At 41.1% G+C, this 19,023-nt stretch overlaps 1 protein-coding gene across 1 annotated transcript; it reads right to left on the bottom strand.

Moving 5' to 3' along the window:
• Positions 1 to 4,403: 4,403 nt before the first annotated feature.
• On the bottom strand, positions 4,404 to 18,725 carry LOC139311048 (myoD family inhibitor domain-containing protein-like). The gene is made up of 3 exons (XM_070935374.1): positions 18,626 to 18,725; positions 11,141 to 11,380; positions 4,404 to 4,672 (listed from the first exon to the last, which is right to left on the bottom strand). Exons 1-3 carry the CDS (start codon positions 18,723 to 18,725, stop codon positions 4,404 to 4,406), a joined length of 609 nt encoding a protein of 202 aa, XP_070791475.1.
• Positions 18,726 to 19,023: the final 298 nt, after the last annotated feature.

The following is a 19,023-nucleotide window of genomic DNA, read 5'->3' as shown; positions in this document are numbered from 1 at the left end:
ACCCAAACACACCAGAGTGTAAACGTGGGTTGCTTGCTTAAACCACCTAGAGAGAAGAGACTGCTGAGAAGAAACCCAAATCATCTCATTTGCCATCATTAGATTCTTAGAGCATTCTACAGAATGTTCTTAGAATGAACAGTGCTACATTCTAAGATCAAACAGAAGAACTATTTGCTCTACAGTATTTGGTTATTTGGTTATTTGGCAGTGAAGAACGGGAACAAAGTAAATTCACTTAGGCATTTGAACTTTTTCAAACCAGAAGCACTTTTTCCACCACCCCAGAATAAAGGTGGGTAGGGAAGTTCGGCCCCTATTCCAGATAAGGTTAATTCCCTATTTCCATTATTACAGCCACTTGGATTGGTCAAGAGTGAAGAGAATTGGGATCATATAACAGGGACTAAAAGTTCTATGATATTTGTGTTCCACATATTTTGGATGCTATACATGCAGCCCTGCAGTAGGAGGCAGTAGCATGCTACATCCCAGGTCTGAAGTTGACACAAATGATATTGCCAACCAATAGGAGAAATATTGGATCAGTAAGCCATACATGGACCTGTTTGACAAGAGACATAAATCAAGAAAATTCAAATTGGCCATGTCATCTTTAATTAAAAGATTCATTTTCATAGCACAGGGCATTCTCTTGAATTTTCTGTGCTATTTGGCCAGTAAATCTAGTTCAGACTTGTTTGTGTAGATAAGCTATTTTCCACTATCAATCAATGGAATACTAATATAAGACATAACATAAATTACCACCAAATGAGTATCTTTTTAAATATATAACTAAAGAACAAAAAAGCATCTGCTACTAAGAATACAGGAAACTGCGTCAGATCAAATCAAACCATTGTAAGTATTCCTAAAAATATCACACTCTGTGTCTCTCTGTGTGTGTATTTGTCTGTGTGTTGCAGGAAGGGAATTCTTGGATGTAGCAAGAGGAGGAAAATAGGAAAGGTTTCCGCAGCTCCATTTGCATATTCCCACCCATGGGAAACCTTGGTTCCACTGACCATCGAGGTCTCCCCTCGAGAGGTTGGTTTCAGCAGGTTCTGACCAGTTCTGGAGAACCGGTAGCAGAAATTTTGAGTAGTTCAGAGAACCGGTAGTAAAAATTCTGACTGGCCCCACCTCCCTCTATTCTCTGCCTCCCGAGTCCCAGCTGATCGGGAGAAAATGGGGATTTTGCAATAACCTTCCCCAGGAGTGGGGTGGGAATGGAGATTTTACAGTATCCTTCCCCTGCCATGCCCACCAAGCCATGCCCACCAAGCCATGCCACGCCCACCAAGCCACACTCAGAGAACCGGTAGTAAAAAAATTTGAAACCCACCACTGCTTCCCTCCCTACATGGAGAAAGCCAGTCTAAGCCTGGGATAATTTGTATGCAAAGAATGTGCTCAGTTAGTCCAGCCCGATCATTTGGCAAAGTGAACAAATGCTGGCATATATGAGGAAGAAATGGGAAAGGGAGCAGTGGCAATTTACCCAGCCATGTCCCCAGCCACCAAGCTTTTCTCCTCTGTTGGAAGTGCCTACTAAATTAGCCTGCCCTGCAAGTTTGTATAGTGCAGAATAAAAGGGCACAATTTTCTCCTTCTACCAAGTAACTTACATTCTCCCACAAAGTTGTACCCTTCCTGTTACAGCTTTTCTTCAAGCAAAGGAACAAAATCTATTAATTATTGTGGTCCTGGATAGTATATAATATAGTTAGCTCAGCTATAAACTGATTAAAAATCAGCCACTTTAAGATTCCATTAAGGCTGTTTTCTGTTGGCTTAAGCACCACAAAGCCAAGGATCTAAGCTAAGGCTAATGTCTTAACACAACATCCAAATTTTGTATGTTGCCAGATTGTTCACAATTAGGTATCCTAGCATCTTATAATAAATATAATTTAAGTATTTCAGTTCAGTCTTCTCCAACCAATATGCTATGATCGGCTGGCAATATTGAGACCCATAGTCTCTCTCTATTTGTTTGATACATGTCTGCATTTCATGTCTTTTTTTTCCTCATTCAATCATGTCCAATTCTCTAAGACTGCCTGTAAAAGTCCCTGCAATTTTCTTGGCAAAGTTTTTCAAAAGTGGTTTGCCATTGCCTCTTTCTTAGAGCTGAGAAAAAAGTGATGGGCCCAAGGTCACCCTTCCTTTGTGCTTAAGGTGGACTAGAACTCATGATCTCCTGGCTTCTAGCCTGATGCCACACCTAACAGGCTCTATTCATGTCATAATATTATGTAAACACAATCCTGAGAACTATTGTTAGTAGGAGTTACCAAAGTACAGTGTAGCAAGAATCCATCTGTGACTTCTTGCATTTCTCTTAAATTCCACAATATTTACAATGTTACCATAATATGACAATATGGTCCTTCATTAATGGGACAATTATGAGCTAGGCAAAAGATTCAGACGTTCATTCAGAGACTGAAAGATGAATTTAAGGCATAAGAAAGAGATAGAATATTAATTAGAATTAGAAAGCAAGTAAAAACACCCAAGCCAAAAACAATTTATAAGCATCATCCAAAGCTTCTGAATCAGGGGTGAAATGCTCCCGGTTCGGACCGGATCTCCTGATCCAGTAGCGATGGAGGCGGGTGGTTCAGAGAACCGGTAGCAAAAATCCCTGCCCCCCCCCCATTGCCCAGCTGAGCCACGCAATCATCAGAGGCTTTTTTTTAATTTTTAAAAGCATTTTTTCTACAACCTCTTCGGCCAAAGAGGTTATAGAAAAAAATGTTTTTAAAAGGAAAAAAAAAAAAAGTTGGCCATGCCCACTCAGTCATATTTAACCCACCACCACCACCAAGCCACGCCCACAGAACTGGTAGTAACAAATTTTACATTTCACCATTGTTCTGAATCAAACTAATATTATAGTTTGGTACCAAGAAAGAACTAGAAATTCATTCTTAAAAACTTGATCTTGTCCAGGTCAAAATATTTTTCTACCTGCAGTAATACAATACATTTCACCATCATCCTTCACAAGTTACAGGATCTAGTACTCAAAGGTAAGTATCTGATTCAGAAAATTCCAGGGAGAAAATACAGTCACAAAAAATGGAAAAACTACTGGTTGTGTTCCATCAGTCTCCAAATCAGTTGCCTAAGAGAAGTAGCTTTTTATACTGAAGCTATCTAATTATAAATTTTTTATAATTTTATAAATCTTTTAAATTTTTAAATTTTGTATTGGATGTTTTTTACTTGGCTGTGCACCACCCTGAGTCCACTAGGAGAAGGGCGGTATACAAATTTAAATAAAATAAATAAAATAAAATAAATAAAACCAATCTATTTGCATAAAGATAAGCATATATAAGAAATCTCCACAGGTATGATGATAGCTCAGGAAATTAACAGCAAGCCAGAAGTTTACCGTGGAATGTGAGAGAAAACGAAAAGCAAAATCTAAAAAGCAAAAGTTGGATTCTCTCATTTCATTTTATTCCTTTAATTTAATTTATTTTACAGTCATTGTGTTTAAAATAGTAATATATTATCTGGCACATAAAAAAACACACGAGTGGAGCTATGGCAACTGGAGTGTGTCTAACTCAGCCTTCCCAAATGTCAGGTTCTTTAGCTGATCCTGGAAGCTGTAGTTCAACACATCAGGAGGCAGTGAGTTGCAGAATACAGGTTTGAAACAAAGGCACACACCACACCATCCCATCACATTAGAGGAATTTCCTTGGGTCTGAGACCTCTGCAGGACTTAATAGCAGCAGAATTTTCCAGTTTCAGTTCATCCAATAAAAATATTGCAAAGTCAATGGAGCTGATCTTTAATCACATTTTTTAAAAGAGGGAGAAGACCAGGGACAAATCCTATCGGTTGCTTCATCTTATTGGGACATCCCTGCAACCATCATGGAAAAGACATCATCAATAGCTCTATCTACAACTATCAAAAGAAGAGAAACTAGATTTGATAATATTTCAGGATTTAAGAAGAATTTTAAGATGTCCGCAGCATAAATGTATACTTTTGATGATGACACAAATATAGCAGAATGGAACTGTTTTAAATGTGCTTCATTTGTCTGAACAATAACATCCATCCATTATGTGTGAAGGCAATATGGGGATATTCCAGCAGTTACGATACCATTTTTGCTTTACAAAGATGTAGACAACCACTAGATGGCACTAGATGGCACTTGCCAGAGGTATTTGTATCTCTTTGCTGCCACCTAGTGGATGCCCAATTGTAGTATGATGTTTTCATTGGCATCACAATATATGAGGCCATAGCAAAAAAAATTCAGAGCATCCACCTTTTCACTCTGAAGCTAGGGAAGGAAATCTTGGAGAGGCAGATGGGCACCTTTCGGGCCTGCCACTGTATACATTGGATGGGCATGTGGCAACTAGGCTGGGAAACAGATGGAACAGCATTCCAGGCAGATCTCAAGACAGTCCGAGGAACCACAGCAATCTTGCAGCATCCCGCAACCCAAACCACAGGGGCAATTTCCACCACCTGCCTCACCACAGCAGCCTTCAGATAGTGGCTCCCCTCCTTCCACACTGCAGCAAGCCTCTAGGCAGCCCCTACAGGCCCCACATTCCAGGAAGAGAGAGCAGACGGTCATGAACTCACAAAAGAGGCAGGCCAGGGCACAGAGAGTACAAGAATCTGGAGGAAAAGGAGAGGGAAAAAAAAAAAGATTAGGAATACAAGGGAACTCTAAGATCAATTACCCACAGATTTCCACATTGCTATTAGCCCTTCCTTCTGTTCTCCCTGCTAACTCCCCACCCCCCCAGAAGTCAGAAATCTTTTCTAGTCCATCAGCATATGATACGTACAAACTGTTCTGCTGGACCACTTCAAAGGGTGGGACATTACATAAATTAGTGCAAATGAAAATCTGTATGTTTGCACGTCGGAAAATAAGGTTCTCCTTTATCCTCTTCTAGGATGACGATGCCATGGTATATGAATATAGATTCGGTGGGCCATTTATGTGTCATATAACTTTATACGGAACAATGTTCAAAACAAATGATTAATTTTTATCTTGTCCTTTATTGTAAATAGTCTAAACTGTAAGAAAGAAAGACAGCATATTAAAATAAAATCATTGTTCCCTTGTCTCCCCTATCAAATTCTAAAATGTCTGTGAATTACATCACGAATACTTGGTAAGGTTTTTAAAAAAATTGGCTATGCGCTCAAGCCTGGGGCTCTGAATGTGCTAATGACCCTGTTCCTTGGCTTTATTGTTAACTTGTTAATTATCTTGACTGCTGTATAAATTTATTTATATATTCTATTTCTATAGCCACCCATCTCAATTAATGGGCGGCTTACGATTCAAAAAATATAACAACAAAAACATTTTAAAACACAATAAAAGCAATAAAAAACTAAATAAAAATGTTTATCCAAAGTAAATATGCACAGCAGCTGAGATATTTGGACAGATAACAATAAATCTAGGAAATGGGGCCCTTAGCACATTCAGCATCCTAGATGTGAAACACAGCCAGGTTTTTAAAGCTTTACAAAAGCCCCAGAGGATTGGGGCCATTCTAATCTCCAACAGGAGGATATTTCGCAGATATTTCAGCAGCTACTGCAGAAAAGGCCGACCTTCTAGACCAGGGGTGTTAAACCCAAGGCCCATGGGCCGAATCTGGCCCACGACATGGTCGGATCTGGTCCGCGCTGCTGTCCTAGAAATTGTAAGGGGCCAGCCCATGTTACTTCGGCCCAGCCCACGCCATCTGGGCAGACATGCGTGCGCACAGGAGGTGGCAGGCCAATGTTGCCTCATCCATCGTTCACCCCTTGGCTGCTGCCGCCGCCACCTCCTCCTCATGGATCAGAGAGATGCAGGGAGACCATTGTGAGTGATATCAAACTGGCCACATCCTGGGCCATGCCCAGTCAGCTGCGATGACCTCGGCCATGCCCCTCCCCCCACCTCTGGTCCCTGGAGGACAACCAGAATGCTGATCTGGCCCTCAATGAAATCAAGTTTGACACCCTGGCAGCCAACACTCTTTGGCTGACAAGGTCTGCAGCATGTCCAATCTGCTAGATTGAGTTGGACTTGGAAAAAGACAGTTCCCTCAGGTAACCCAGCACCAAGCCATGTAGGGCTTTAAAAGTGACAGCCAGCATTTTGAATTGCATCCAGAAACAGCTCACACAGGAGTGGTGTTACATATGCCATATATCTGGCACAGTGGTGAAATCCAAATTTTTTTACTACCGGTTCTGTGGGCGTGGCTTGGTGGGCGTGGTGTGGCTTGGTGGGCATGGCAGGGGAAGGATACTGCAAAATCCCCCTTCCCACCCCACTCTGGGGCCAGTCAGAGGTGGTATTTGCCAGTTCTCCGAACTACTCAAAATTTCCGCTACCGGTTCTCCAGAACCTGTCAGATTTCACCCCTGATCTGGCATGATTTACTATCATGCTGTACCAGTTGAAGTTTCTGAATGCTCTTCAGGGGCAGCTCCATGTAGAGCATGTTGCAATGGTCTAAATGAGAGGTTACAAGAGCATGAGTTATTGTGAGCAGAGCCTCCTGGTCTAAGAATGGGTGCAACTAGTGCACTTCCTGAATGTGTGCAAAGGCTCTCTTAACCATAGCTGCCACCTGATCTTTGAGCAGGAGTTGTGAGTCGATCCCCAAATTGACCACTGGATTTGTCTAGAGTAGTGAAACTAAAGATGGAAGAACCTCATCTCTACAGAGTATTAGCTAGTTAATTTCCTGATCAAAATTTAGATTCTCTGCATATCCAAATAGACCATAAAGCTAAATGTATCTCATAATTTCATTCTCGTTTTCTAACAAACAAAGATCTTTTCCTCAGATTTATAAGGATAGGTTAATTGTCCATATAATTATGAATTTCATATAAAGTCCAGGTTAATTTTACCATGGCTCAAGAGCCTCCCTATACAAATAGATTGCAATAAGATTAATTTGATCTTGCTGCTGAACTCTTGGAAATGTTTATTTCCTTACTCTCTAGCAAAATAGGTTAGGATAGAACAGAATGGAACTTGACAGAAAAACATGTTTAATTACATTTTCTGCAAAGAAACTGGTTAGAAGAAAGGTTAAAAAGAGCCCAAAGGTAAACCCATTTGGATTTTCCTTCCTTAAATAAATTATAAAAGATAAATTGTGGGCATAAAAGAGATCTAGAGAACTGGGTCCTCCATATGTTGAATCATGGTTCTCAACATCCCACAGAAACAGCCATCTAAGCAAGGTGTTTTTAGAACAGAGGATTCCTGTCTCTCTCCCTCTGATTTTGAAAAAGTTGGCCTTTGATTGAAACTTTGCAACAAAAAATTATTTTATATTTCTGACCTTCCTGGCCAGTTTTTTCCATTATGGCACTCTCCAGACTGGAATTCACCTCCCTAAATGCTCAAGAATAATCATGTTGGCCAGGGAATTCTGGGAATTTAATTCCACACCTCTAGGCCGCTCTAAGGAAAAGGATAATGGAAAATGCCAGGACAAACTACTTTTCATTACCTGGAGGCCTAAACTAAAGGCTGTAAAATGTGAGGTTAGGATTCTATCTATCTATCTATCTATCTATCTATCTATCTATCTATCTATCTATCTATCTATCTACTGTATCAGTGACGGGATTCAAAAATTTTTACTACTGGTTCTATGGGTGTGGCTTGGTGGGTGTGGCATGTCTTGGTGGCATGGCAGGGGAAGGATATTGTAAAATCTCCATTCCCACCTCACTCCAGGGGAAGGTTACAGAAAAATCTCCATTCCCACCCCACTCCAGGGGAAGGTTACTGCAAAATCCCCATTTCCTCCCGATCAGCTGGGACGACAGAGGCAGAGACTAGATGGGGGTGGGGCCAGTCAGAGATGGTATTTACCGGTTTTCCGAACTACTCAAAATTTCCATTACCGGTTCTCCAGAACTGGTTAGAACCTGCTGAATTCCACCTCTGCTATCTACCTACCCACGGTATTTATCTATCTATCTATCTATCTATCTATCTATCTATCTATCTATCTATCTATCTATCATCTATCTATCTATCTATCTATCTATCTATCTATCTATCTATCTACCTACCTATCTATCTATCTATCTATCTATCTATCTATCTATCTATCTTATCTATCTACCTACCTACCTACCTACCTACCTATCTTTTTATCAGCTTTGATAGCCCTCTTAGCTCATACAACTTTGGACATGTTACAACTGAAAGTGCAAAATAAATCAAAATTGTAAAGAGCACAATAATGATAAGCCAATAAGGTCAAACCTCCACCAAGTTGGAAGCTAATAAAAGTTAGCCTGGTTGAAAATCCAGTGAAATAAAACTGTTTATTAAAAACTGTGGGAGATGAAGTTTCTAAACACAAGGCATTCCAAAGGATGAGATCCACTAGGGAAGCATATCATCTTGTCCATATCCCCTCACTTCAGAGAGAAGGGGGATTCCTAACAAGTCTTCCTGAGATGTTCTTACCAGATGAGCAAAATCAGTTCTGCCTTTATGCTGAGTTTTATGGGTTGCCTGCATTTGTAAACTGTGATATACCTATATTAGGGCTCACACCAGAGTTTTTAAGTTTCCCATCTTAAAAATGTTTCAGAATTGGGCCTCGGCTATACATCCCTGCTCAGGAAGTATAACAGAATTAATATCAATCTGGCCACCATGCACAGTATTATTTCCTTCTACAATATTCCAAGATATGATAATATTCTGAGAATACTGGGAACAAGGATACACAGAACTCTTAAAATAATATCAGACTCTACTCACCTGCCATAATGATCCCTGAAGAAAAGCAGTTATTAGGAAGCTTCCATGGTAGCCAGGTTAATCAATGATAGCACAATTCAGACACTTCTAATGCAAGTTCCAGACACTCACCACTCTGGTAGCAGAACTCCAGGGCTGATCCTTCAAGCTTACAGCAGTAACAACAGCTGGAAGGGTCAGAATACAGCCCCAGGAGCCTTGAATGACAGGCAGACAGACAGAGCAGAAAGAGTGGGGCCCAAAAAGAAGAGGCAGGATATCAGACAAATAGCAAAAGAGGCTAAGAGGATGGCAGCACACACCTCTGTAGAAAGGAATATGACAGAGGAGAAGACAGAGGTCACATTTGCACAGTAATAGGGTGAATTTGGCAACATCCTTATATCTTATAAATCAATTCAAGTGTAGCTTTCTTGGCAAAAATCAACATCTGAAGATACTTGCTTTGCATGCTAAGTTGAAGCTAGCAGTGACTGAACTGGCTGGTACCTCGGATATCATGAAACCCAAACCCCATTCCTGGGCCTTTTTGTTAGGAGTAGCAGTGCTAGGCTAGAAAAATCCAGACAACCATGACACTGGACCAAAGAATTAGCACATTCAGTGTCTCTCCCTAAACTTCTGCAGCACAGATTTGATAGTTTTCTGTGTGCACACATGTGTGTATGTAATAAAAATGAATGAAACAAAGGAGGCCCATTTTAAACATACAAGAGGAAGACGGAATCAAGGTTCTGATTTGCCAGTCTGCCCATCTCATCTTTTTAATGAGCCCCTATGAGAAAGCTATCCCACATCACAGCTAAGGGACGTGTTCTGAATTCTCCTTTTTGGTTTATGCCTGTTTCTATTTTTGCATCTCCAGCCAAAAGCCATTAGGAATGTCTGGTCTTTGGCACTTAAATTCATTAAGCGTAAAGGGGAAGATAGGTAAGAGCCACTCTACATTTTCAGGGCAGACACGTGGCACAACCCAGTTGGAAGGGTACCATTTAAGAAGTCTACAAGTGGAACAACGGCACCCTTAAATGCTCCCTGGGCTGATGGTACACAATATTCTTCAACCCTTCTCATTGTCAGCTGAGTAATGATTTAAGAGCTTTTTCTCTAGCCTCAATAAAAAAAAGTCAGCTTTGCTAATCATTCCGGAGATCTAGCCTGCAAAAAACCCACAATCACAGAAAACAGCAAAAGAGATGCAAAGAACCCTATCTCTCACTGCAAATAAAACTGTGGGCAGAATGGGACCAAACCTCCTTGTTAAATTTTCCTTTTCCTGTTTTATACCCCCGTTAGTCATTCCTGATCCTGGCCTTAGGAGTTTTCCCAATGATTATACAATGCACATTTCAGATTTTAAACAGTGTATCCACCAATGGAGAATGCTGATACGGCAAGGCTGCTCCAAAATGTTTCCCACCATGCGCCAAGACAAAATGGAGCCTCCCACACCACTCCTTCATGGCACAGAAGTACAGCAGGATGAGGCCTGCAAGCTCAAACCAATTGTCTTCTTAAGCCAGCCTTGTTTTTTCACAATGGCTTACCAAAAGCATCCATGAATCCCTTAGGCAGCTTAGAAGGGAATCATCTTTCTCCCATCTTCCAGCTATTTTCCAAGATGTGGCCCTGAAAGGCCTTCCATGTTGTTACTGGAAGTAATATGTTGTAGCCCCCATGACTAGCTGCCATGGAGAGTTCAAGCTGCTGTTGAATCTGATTTAAAGATCACACTGGGGTTTAATGCCTTCCGCACTTGAACTTTCAGCAAAGTTAGTTCAGGAATCCCGAATTGGTCTACCTGTTCTTTGCCTTCTGAGGCAGGTGCCTCAGTCTGCCTAACAGTAGAGCTGTCCTCTGTGATAGGTTTTAGGCGGGAAATGGTCCTTCCTAATTAGGAGAGTTTTCTTTATAAAGCCATCCCTATCTGTATGGAAGAAGACAGGTTTAAATATTCTTTTTGGATGGAGTGTGTGTGTCTGGGTAATCGATACCTTGCCCTGTTTTACATGAATGGGATGTATAAGACAGACATTAAAAAGGGTGTAACTTCAGTTAACTGCCATTTTGCCACTCTCAGTCCTCTGCTGGAGTATCTGCTTGCCTTGGAAAAGTTATCAGGGGCCAAATGGGAAATTCCTGACGTCCACCAGTGGTTTTGTCCTGCTCTCTCATTACTTTCCTATGGGATAGAATTCTCATTTTTGTTTTAAACCTTGACCCAGAACCCATATTTTACTCCTTGGAGGCTGTTTCTCCTTCATTACCTGTCAGTGGTCATTCTTCAGTAGCCACCCTACCAGCCCCTCCCTCCATGAACTCACCATCCCCGGCCACCTCTTGAATCTGAGAAGCTGTTGATTTGCAGCTCTTCTTACTGCTGGTGGTACAGACGGAGGAAGTGGAGCTGATGCGCTGCTTCTTTGAGGTCTGGGGCTGGTGCTGCTTCACAGAAGCCTGAGGGGGAACCCCACAGCTATTGCTGCAGGAGGCAAGGCGGAGAGGAACCTTCCCCTGTTGGGAAGACAAGTAGGCCGTGCTGGTGGCAACTGAAGGAGGAAGCTCTGCAACAAAATTTGAAAAGAGGGGTAGAAGTACAAGGCTGGCATCTGATCGACTTGTTATTTAGCTCAAGGAAGAATAGCAGCTCAAACAGCAATTTCCTTTCTGTGGTTAAGAATAACTTTCTTGAGAGGTGGGGAAAAAATTATATGCTTCCTTTCAAGCCCTGGTTCTAATCTCTACTTCAACCACTCTGATCAAAGTGACCATTCATATTTTTAAACAAAAGTGAATTCTTTTAATTAATTCATGTCACCTGCTAATCATTACAACTCCCATAAGTTTAAATCAGCATTTTGGGGAATTTGGGTTCAACACATCACTCGTTGGGAAAGTATTTTATTTTATTTTTATTTGTAAAAATCTATTAGCTGCCCATCTTACCTCCAGGTAACTCTGGGAGGCTTACAATATTCTTTCACCAGTGATGAGTAGTTGAGCCACTGCTCCTAGAATCCATCCAGTAGTTGGTAATAAAATAGAAGTGAGAAATCCTCAAACACACAGGGACTAGTCATTTCAACTATGCTTCATTTAAATTTATATTAAACCAACTTTTGCAGAGCAATGCTTTCCACATCACAGAAAGGCCAAGTGGATCCTCTTGATCCCAAACAACCTTACACATTGATGCTTTATACAAGCATTCATAGAACAGCAATATAAATAGTGGCTGGAGAAGACAACTTGGAAGCATTGATGCAGATCCAAAGTAGAAACCTCTGTACCTAAGCTTGGATCAATATGTATAGATCTCTATAAATAATTGACTATCACAGTGGATTACAGACCATTACAATAGCCCACTATAACCAAGAAGTCTATTTTGGCTGACATTATTGATGTACTCCTTTTTTGCTCTTGTCCTTACCATTCTCACTAGCTTTGTGAAAGAAAGAAGGAGCAAATTTTCACTGGAGTTACACTCCTTAAACAAATAAATCTAGTTTTCAGGGAAAGATATATTCTCTACTGCTTTTTCATGTTCTGATCACTGAAAGCAGAATTAGCTACATCTCTCCTTCCATACAGAAGTATGAAAGTGGCTTTATTTGAGGAGAGGCAGAGTTCAATAATATCTATGGTGCAGTCTTATATAAACACTTAGCAAGAAGCAAATCCTCTTGAATTAAATGAATCCTAGTTCCAAAAAGACTATGTACAGAATTATATCACATGATACACTATACCTTGTTTCAAAGTTCTGGAAGATACATAATTTAGGAGAAGAAGGACTATTTAGGACTGTGGGAAAGGAAACATTTACTGTGTATGTTAGATCATGTAATTTGATCTCAAAAGTATTTAGGTGCTTTTTATTGTAATATACCACAAGCAATCATAAAAGGCGCTCTAGAATTGCACTGCAGTTTGGTATTTACATTAGAGACACAACTTTGAAATTAACAGGGGAAGGGAAGGGAAGGAACTCTGGGCAGTTGGTTTGTCACCTCTTACTGCTTACTTGGGCACTTTTCAATTAAAAATTATATGAAATAAAGAAACATATGGAAAGATACCAAGGAAACCTTGGCAGAGGACCTGCCTGAAGAGGACCTGCAGAGCAACTGAAATTGACTAGCCTCTGGGTCACCACTCAATGACTGAAACTGACCAATACAAGGAAGCTAGCAATAAACACAAATTCACTCCTCCTCTTCTCCAGATGAAAATATGGAATTCAGCTCTCCTTTCTCCATTGATGGAAACAGAGTGGTATTGAAACCAGAGAAAGGGAGAGATGAAAGTTATGATAGCAACGCAGGAAATGAAATGCAAATGGCCAGGCTAAAGAATGAGAGAGAAATGTTTGAGGTAGAGGCAGAGGTGGTATTCAGCAGGTTCTGATCAGTTCTGGAGAAGTAGTAGCAGAAATTTTGAGTAGTTTGGAGAACCAGTATATACCAGCTCTGACTGGCCCCGCTCCCATCTATTCTCTGCCTCCTGAGTCCCAGCTGATCGGGAGGAAATGGGGATTTTGCAGTAACCTTCCCCTGGAGTGGGGAGGGAATGGAGATTTTACAATATCCTTCCCCTGGAGTGTGGTGGGAATGGAGATTTTACAGTATCCTTCTCCTGCCATGCCCACCAAGCCATGCCACACCCACCAAGCCATAGAACTAGTAGTAAAAATTTTTGAATCCCACCACTGGGTAGAGGTTAGGTAATTCCCAGAAGGGAATCGGTATGCACAATATTCCTCTGAACACACTACTATTGTCCACCTGAATTCATAGTTAAGGCAATGGTTGGCAAAGCATTATGGATTTTATGAACTTTGACAATTTTTTTTTTTAATTTGATTTATATGCCGCCCTTCTCCGGAGACTCAGGGCGGCTTACAATGCGTTAAGCAATAGCCTTCATTCTTTTGTATATTTTATACAAAGTCAGCTTATTGCCCCCACAAACTGGGTCCTCATTTCACCTACCTTAGAAAGGATGGAAGGCTGAGTCAACCTTGAGCCTTGGAGAGATTTGAACCAGCAGAAATTGCAGGCAGCTGTGTTAATAACAGGGTGCACTAAACCCTTGTACTATCAAGGCTCTTGTCTTGATAGACAATGTGGTAAGACAGTATCAACTTAAGGGAGAAAATGCTAAATGTCTGAAGCCAGTCTCACGTATGGGCTGGGAATGGAAGTGAAGCGAATGTGATGAAATTAAGGTAGAGATTGAAGCAGATAACTTGCTGTGTCATGCCTGAGCTTTGCTAAGGTGCAAGTGGGGACAGGGCACAAGCTTTCAGGAGAAAGTATATGCATTTTCTCCAAAGTAATATCACAAGGGGTTATGCCTCACACAACCTATAGAAGCATTTGGATATAACCTTGAAGAAGGAATGCAAGGGTGGCTACATAAATATTAGCTCAGCTCTGGAAAAGAAGGAGTGAGAAAGAAATTCAAAAGTGCCCTGCCTTGATTCTCTTTGTATAACAGGAGAAAGAGGGAAGCTCTATCAGGCTGTCAAGAGGCTGTTATTATACCTCGCAGTAACAAGGTAGAGTTCTACTCGTCCTTATAAAGTATTTTTCCTGGCCTGGTATATCTCAAGGGACTGACTCAACCTCTACTATCTCATGCACAACAAGGCTGAGATAGATCTCAAGCTGTTGCTAACCCTTAGTAGGACTAATATGTTCTTCTAGCATAGTTTAGCCAGAGAATGCAAGCCTCTTGGTCTTTATTTCTACAGAAACTAAGGGACTCTGAAATAAATTTTAAAAAATGATGGAGGGAATGAGTTCTGTTAATTGCAGCTAAGCCAGGGCAAAGCAACATTGATGCTTAGTCATGCAATTAATAATATTTTTGAAAGATAAGAAAAAAAGAGAGGAGTGATCACTGGAATGGCACTGTGACAGGACAAATGTTTAAGCCAGCGTACCAATAAAGGAGAATATTTGTAGCTCAGGGTTGAAATGAGGGGTCCTTGGTGCTCTCTGAGCTTGGTTGTTTTCTTGCAGACATTTCATTACCAAAACTAGGCAATATCATCAGTGCTAATAAGGAGTGGGGTTTATTCTCTGAGAGCAAACACTCCTTACTAGCACTGACGATGTTACTTAGTTTGGGTAATAAAACATCTTGCAAAAAAACACCCAAACTCAGAGAGCATCAAGGACCCCCCATTAAGTCAGTGTTTCTTAACCATGGAGACTTTAACATGTATGGACTTCAGCTTCCAGAATTGCTCAGCCTACTCCCCTGCCCAAAACCTGTATTTCTCCATTTTAGCAGAAATGTGCTAAATCAGTGGTGGGTTGCCCGCAGTTTGCACTGGTTCTATAGAAACGGTAGTAAAACCGGCGGGAGGCTCCGCCCACCGACCCCGACATCATCAGAACACTTCTGCACATTCGCAGAAGCTTCTGTGCATGCGCGCGGCCCCATTGCGAACTGGTAGCAAAGGTAAGTAGAACCCACCCCTATGCTAGATGTCTCCAAGAACAGCAGCTTGTGGAAAAAGACTGGTAAATTCTGAGAACAACATGAGGTTCCAGAACCTCTAATAATGGGGTGAAAAACTGACATTTGCTTGTCAGTTTTCAGCTCGTCCATATCACCCTGGGTTTTTTTTAGGTGAATTTCATTTGCATTTCCTTCAGAAGGGCTGTGATAATGGAAAAAAACCAGAACAAAAAGATGACATGATGTCCCTCAGGCCTGCCATTTCTGATTTTGCAAACGGGCTTTGGAAGTCCTTGTTTGTCCAGTCCTACATGTCCCTGCCCTGAGGCCCAGCATAGACCATATCTGTATGCAGCAGTGCTTCCTTTTCCAAGTGAGAGATATCAGGAATGAAGCCTGCCAGGAAGTCATGTCGTCTGAAGCAAAGCCAACTGATGCCAGCCACGTGCAAATATTTTGTGTGAATGACAGCCCAGTCTGGCTTATGGGGGACAGTAGATCAAGAAGCAAAATTGGATGGTTTGCTTTGATATTCAATGAGAGGAATGTATATGAGATTTTCACCTTCAGAGAGGGATTTGCTTTGATATCCCAGCCAATCCAACCATCCTATCATCTAATTCGAAAAGTACAACTCAGTCTGAAGCATTTCCATACAGGGGAGTTGAATTATTCCTAGACTGGATTGGCGCATACATATTCCTAAATCATTGTCCCTCTTTGGCAGTTGAGCTATTTTCTTCTCAACTACAATGCAGAAGACTTTCTGAAGCCACTTTTCTGGATCTTTTGGGGGCTGGGGGGAGACTCTTTTGGTATTGGAGGGAATGCTTGTCTCACTCCTCCTCCTGATTCCTGAATTTCAACTGTGCTACCTGGGCTTCAAAGGGGAATCCTGGCTCAACAGCATTGCATCTCCTCAGTAGCCCTGGGTAAGCAAGCAAATGTGAAATTGACAAAATTCTATACTTTTTCTGTTCTCTTTTAGCTGCTATAGACCAGTGATTTTAGCTCCTTGTTCTTTTGTGAGACAGGGAAGTATAAAGCATGTTCATGTGGGAGTTCCTTTATTTGTACTCTCTAGCTAGCAACTATCCTTGGGAATATTTTTCTGGCATATACTATTTATTTAGGAAAACCTGGCCTATCAGAAGCACTGTCTAAACACCAACATTATCATTTGTGAAGAGTAATGTAAATCAGCGCATACATGTCATAATAAAAGCTGCATTAACAAACATAATAAATTAAAAATTAAAAGTCATTTAAGGGACATTTAGCAAACATTTTAATTCATCTTAATTAAGACTGCAGGGTTCTTTATAGAGAATAATGTCCTTGTAAAAATCTCATCGTGACAAATAATTATTTTAAATCTCCAAATCACTTATCATAAATTAGGCTCAATGGATTCTGTAATCTCTAAGAAATGTATAGTTTAAAAAATGGCTGTGTAATGTAGGCACAATATTCTTCACAGCAAATTAACAAGAGATCCCACCTCCCTCTAATTGTGCTTCTGACCTCCCCATCTTTTAGTTGGCGGTGTGTAGTATTTTATTTATGTTTTTCTTTGTACAGTTTTTATTTTTTATGATTGCAAACTGCCCAGAGTTACCCTGAGGTATGATGGGCAGCCAATATATTTTATAAATAAATAATAAATAAATAGTCTCAGTGGACCAATGTAGATATCAGACTGATTCCAATTCACGTGTTCTGTACAGCAATAAAACCGTTTCTTGAAAAACCTATTCATTTTAGAACACCCATGTTCACTGGGGATTATGGGAGCTGTAAATCAGTGCATCAGGACTATCATTGTTACCTTTAATCCATGAGCGTATCTCTCAATATCTGCCAACTTGATCTACTGTGATCTTTTGATAACATAGTTCTCAATGTCCTACAGTTATCAGTTAAAAATCAGTTAAAGCACACAGGCACTAGATAGCAGTACCTATCCAACCTTAGCCAATGTCAAATAAAGCTAAGCAGAGTCAGATCTGGTTACTATTTGAATGGGACACCAACCCTGGAACTGTTAGCTAAGGTGAAAAAAAACCAGCCTGGAAGAGGCAGTGACCAACCATTTCCATATTATGAATTCAACTGAAGAGAATTTTTATTTTTTTATAAGCATGTATATTTGAACAATATGAAAAACAACTGAGTAACATGTAAGGTAGAACTCTGGGGTATTATTTATAAAGGCAATAAATCTGACATAAAAGTCCCAGTAACAGAAGAAGCAAATAAAATCTTATGTTTTAAAAAAACACCAGCATGATTGCCAAAATGTCCAGAGAAATACAGATGTCTTTACTTGTCAAAAGGACTCTGGTGCCAGGCAGTGGTGAAATCCCAATTTTTTTTACTACCGGTTCTGTGGACATGGCTTGGTGGGCGTGGTATGGCTTAGTGGATGTTGCTTGGTGGGTGTGGCATGGCTTAGTGGGTGTGGCTTGGTGGGCGTGGTATGGCTTAGTGGGTGTGGCTTGGTGGGCATGGCATGGCTTGATGGGCATGGCAGGGGAAAGATACTGCAAAATCTCCATTCCCACCCCACACTGGGGCCAGCCAGAGGTGGTATTTGCCGGTTCTCCGAACTACTCAAAATTTACACTACCGGTTCTCCAGAACCTGTCAGAACCTGCTGGATTTCACCCCTGGTACCAGGTAAGCCTTTTTGGGAAGGGTGCTTTGTGTGATACCCCCCACCCCTGCCATCCAGAGCATCACAAATCTATCTGCCCAGCTATGCCAACTGAAAAGCTCCACCTACAGTGAGTCTTTTCCCTTCCCCCCCCCTTTTTTTTTTTGGGTGCCTTCAAGTCAATCTTGACTCCTGGCATCTGCCTGGACAAGTCCCTGCATTTTGCTTGTCAAGATTTTAGAAGTGGCTTGCCATTGCCTGCTTCCCAGGACTGAGAGAGAATGTCTGGCCCAAGGTCATCCACTTGTTTTTGTGCCTAAGTAAAGTGGGACTACACACTCTTCCTTTTTGTAGCCTGATGCCTTAACTCACTCCACCAACCTAGCCCCAACATTTTAGCAGTAACGTTTTTCTATGAGGGAGTATTAAACATTTGCCTGTGGAGAAGATGAAGAGAAAGAGAAATATACCCTGTTTCCCCCAAAATAAGACATCCCCCGATAATAAGCCCAATCGGGCTTTTGAGCACATGGCAATAAGGCCAAGTGCTTATTTCAGGGTTCAAAAAAATATAAGAGAAGGTCTTATTTTCGGGGAAACACAGTAGTACTTGGGCAATCCAGACAGTTTTTGTGCAATCCAGAAGGCTGTTATTGCTTAGCATTGCCAGATCACTCACCTGAATCAGGAGTGACTTGAATGGCATCCACTGTGTCCTTTATGGATTCTGCCTGGGTTCCATCAATCCTGTTCAATGCAAGGGAGTTCATGGCTGACATCTGGGAAATAAATATGCAGAGCAGAAGAGAAGAACATGTTGCATTACATTTAAGTTTGAACCATCCTGGGAGTGGGAATGGATCACAAAGTAAAATTTCTCTTTTTGCAAAACGAATCTGCTTGTCTGCCAGGAGAATATTAGTTGTTCCTGAAAGTAGCGGGAGGCAAAGGAAATAAAGGTGGTCTTTTTTTTCTGGCCAGAATGTCAAATCTGACCCAAGATCAGAAAAGAAGACAGTGTATTTATACAACCATTGAGTGGTAATTTAGACTGCAACCTACAAAGGAGCTCTCTGC

This window comes from Pituophis catenifer, unplaced genomic scaffold (genome assembly GCF_029215685.1).
Source record: "Pituophis catenifer annectens isolate HBS135680 unplaced genomic scaffold, rPitCat1.0.hap2 SCAF_2, whole genome shotgun sequence".
Taxonomy (NCBI): Eukaryota; Metazoa; Chordata; class Lepidosauria; order Squamata; family Colubridae; genus Pituophis; species Pituophis catenifer.
The sequence above is the reverse complement of the archived record's forward strand: the minus strand, read 5'-3'. Positions and strand labels throughout refer to the sequence as shown.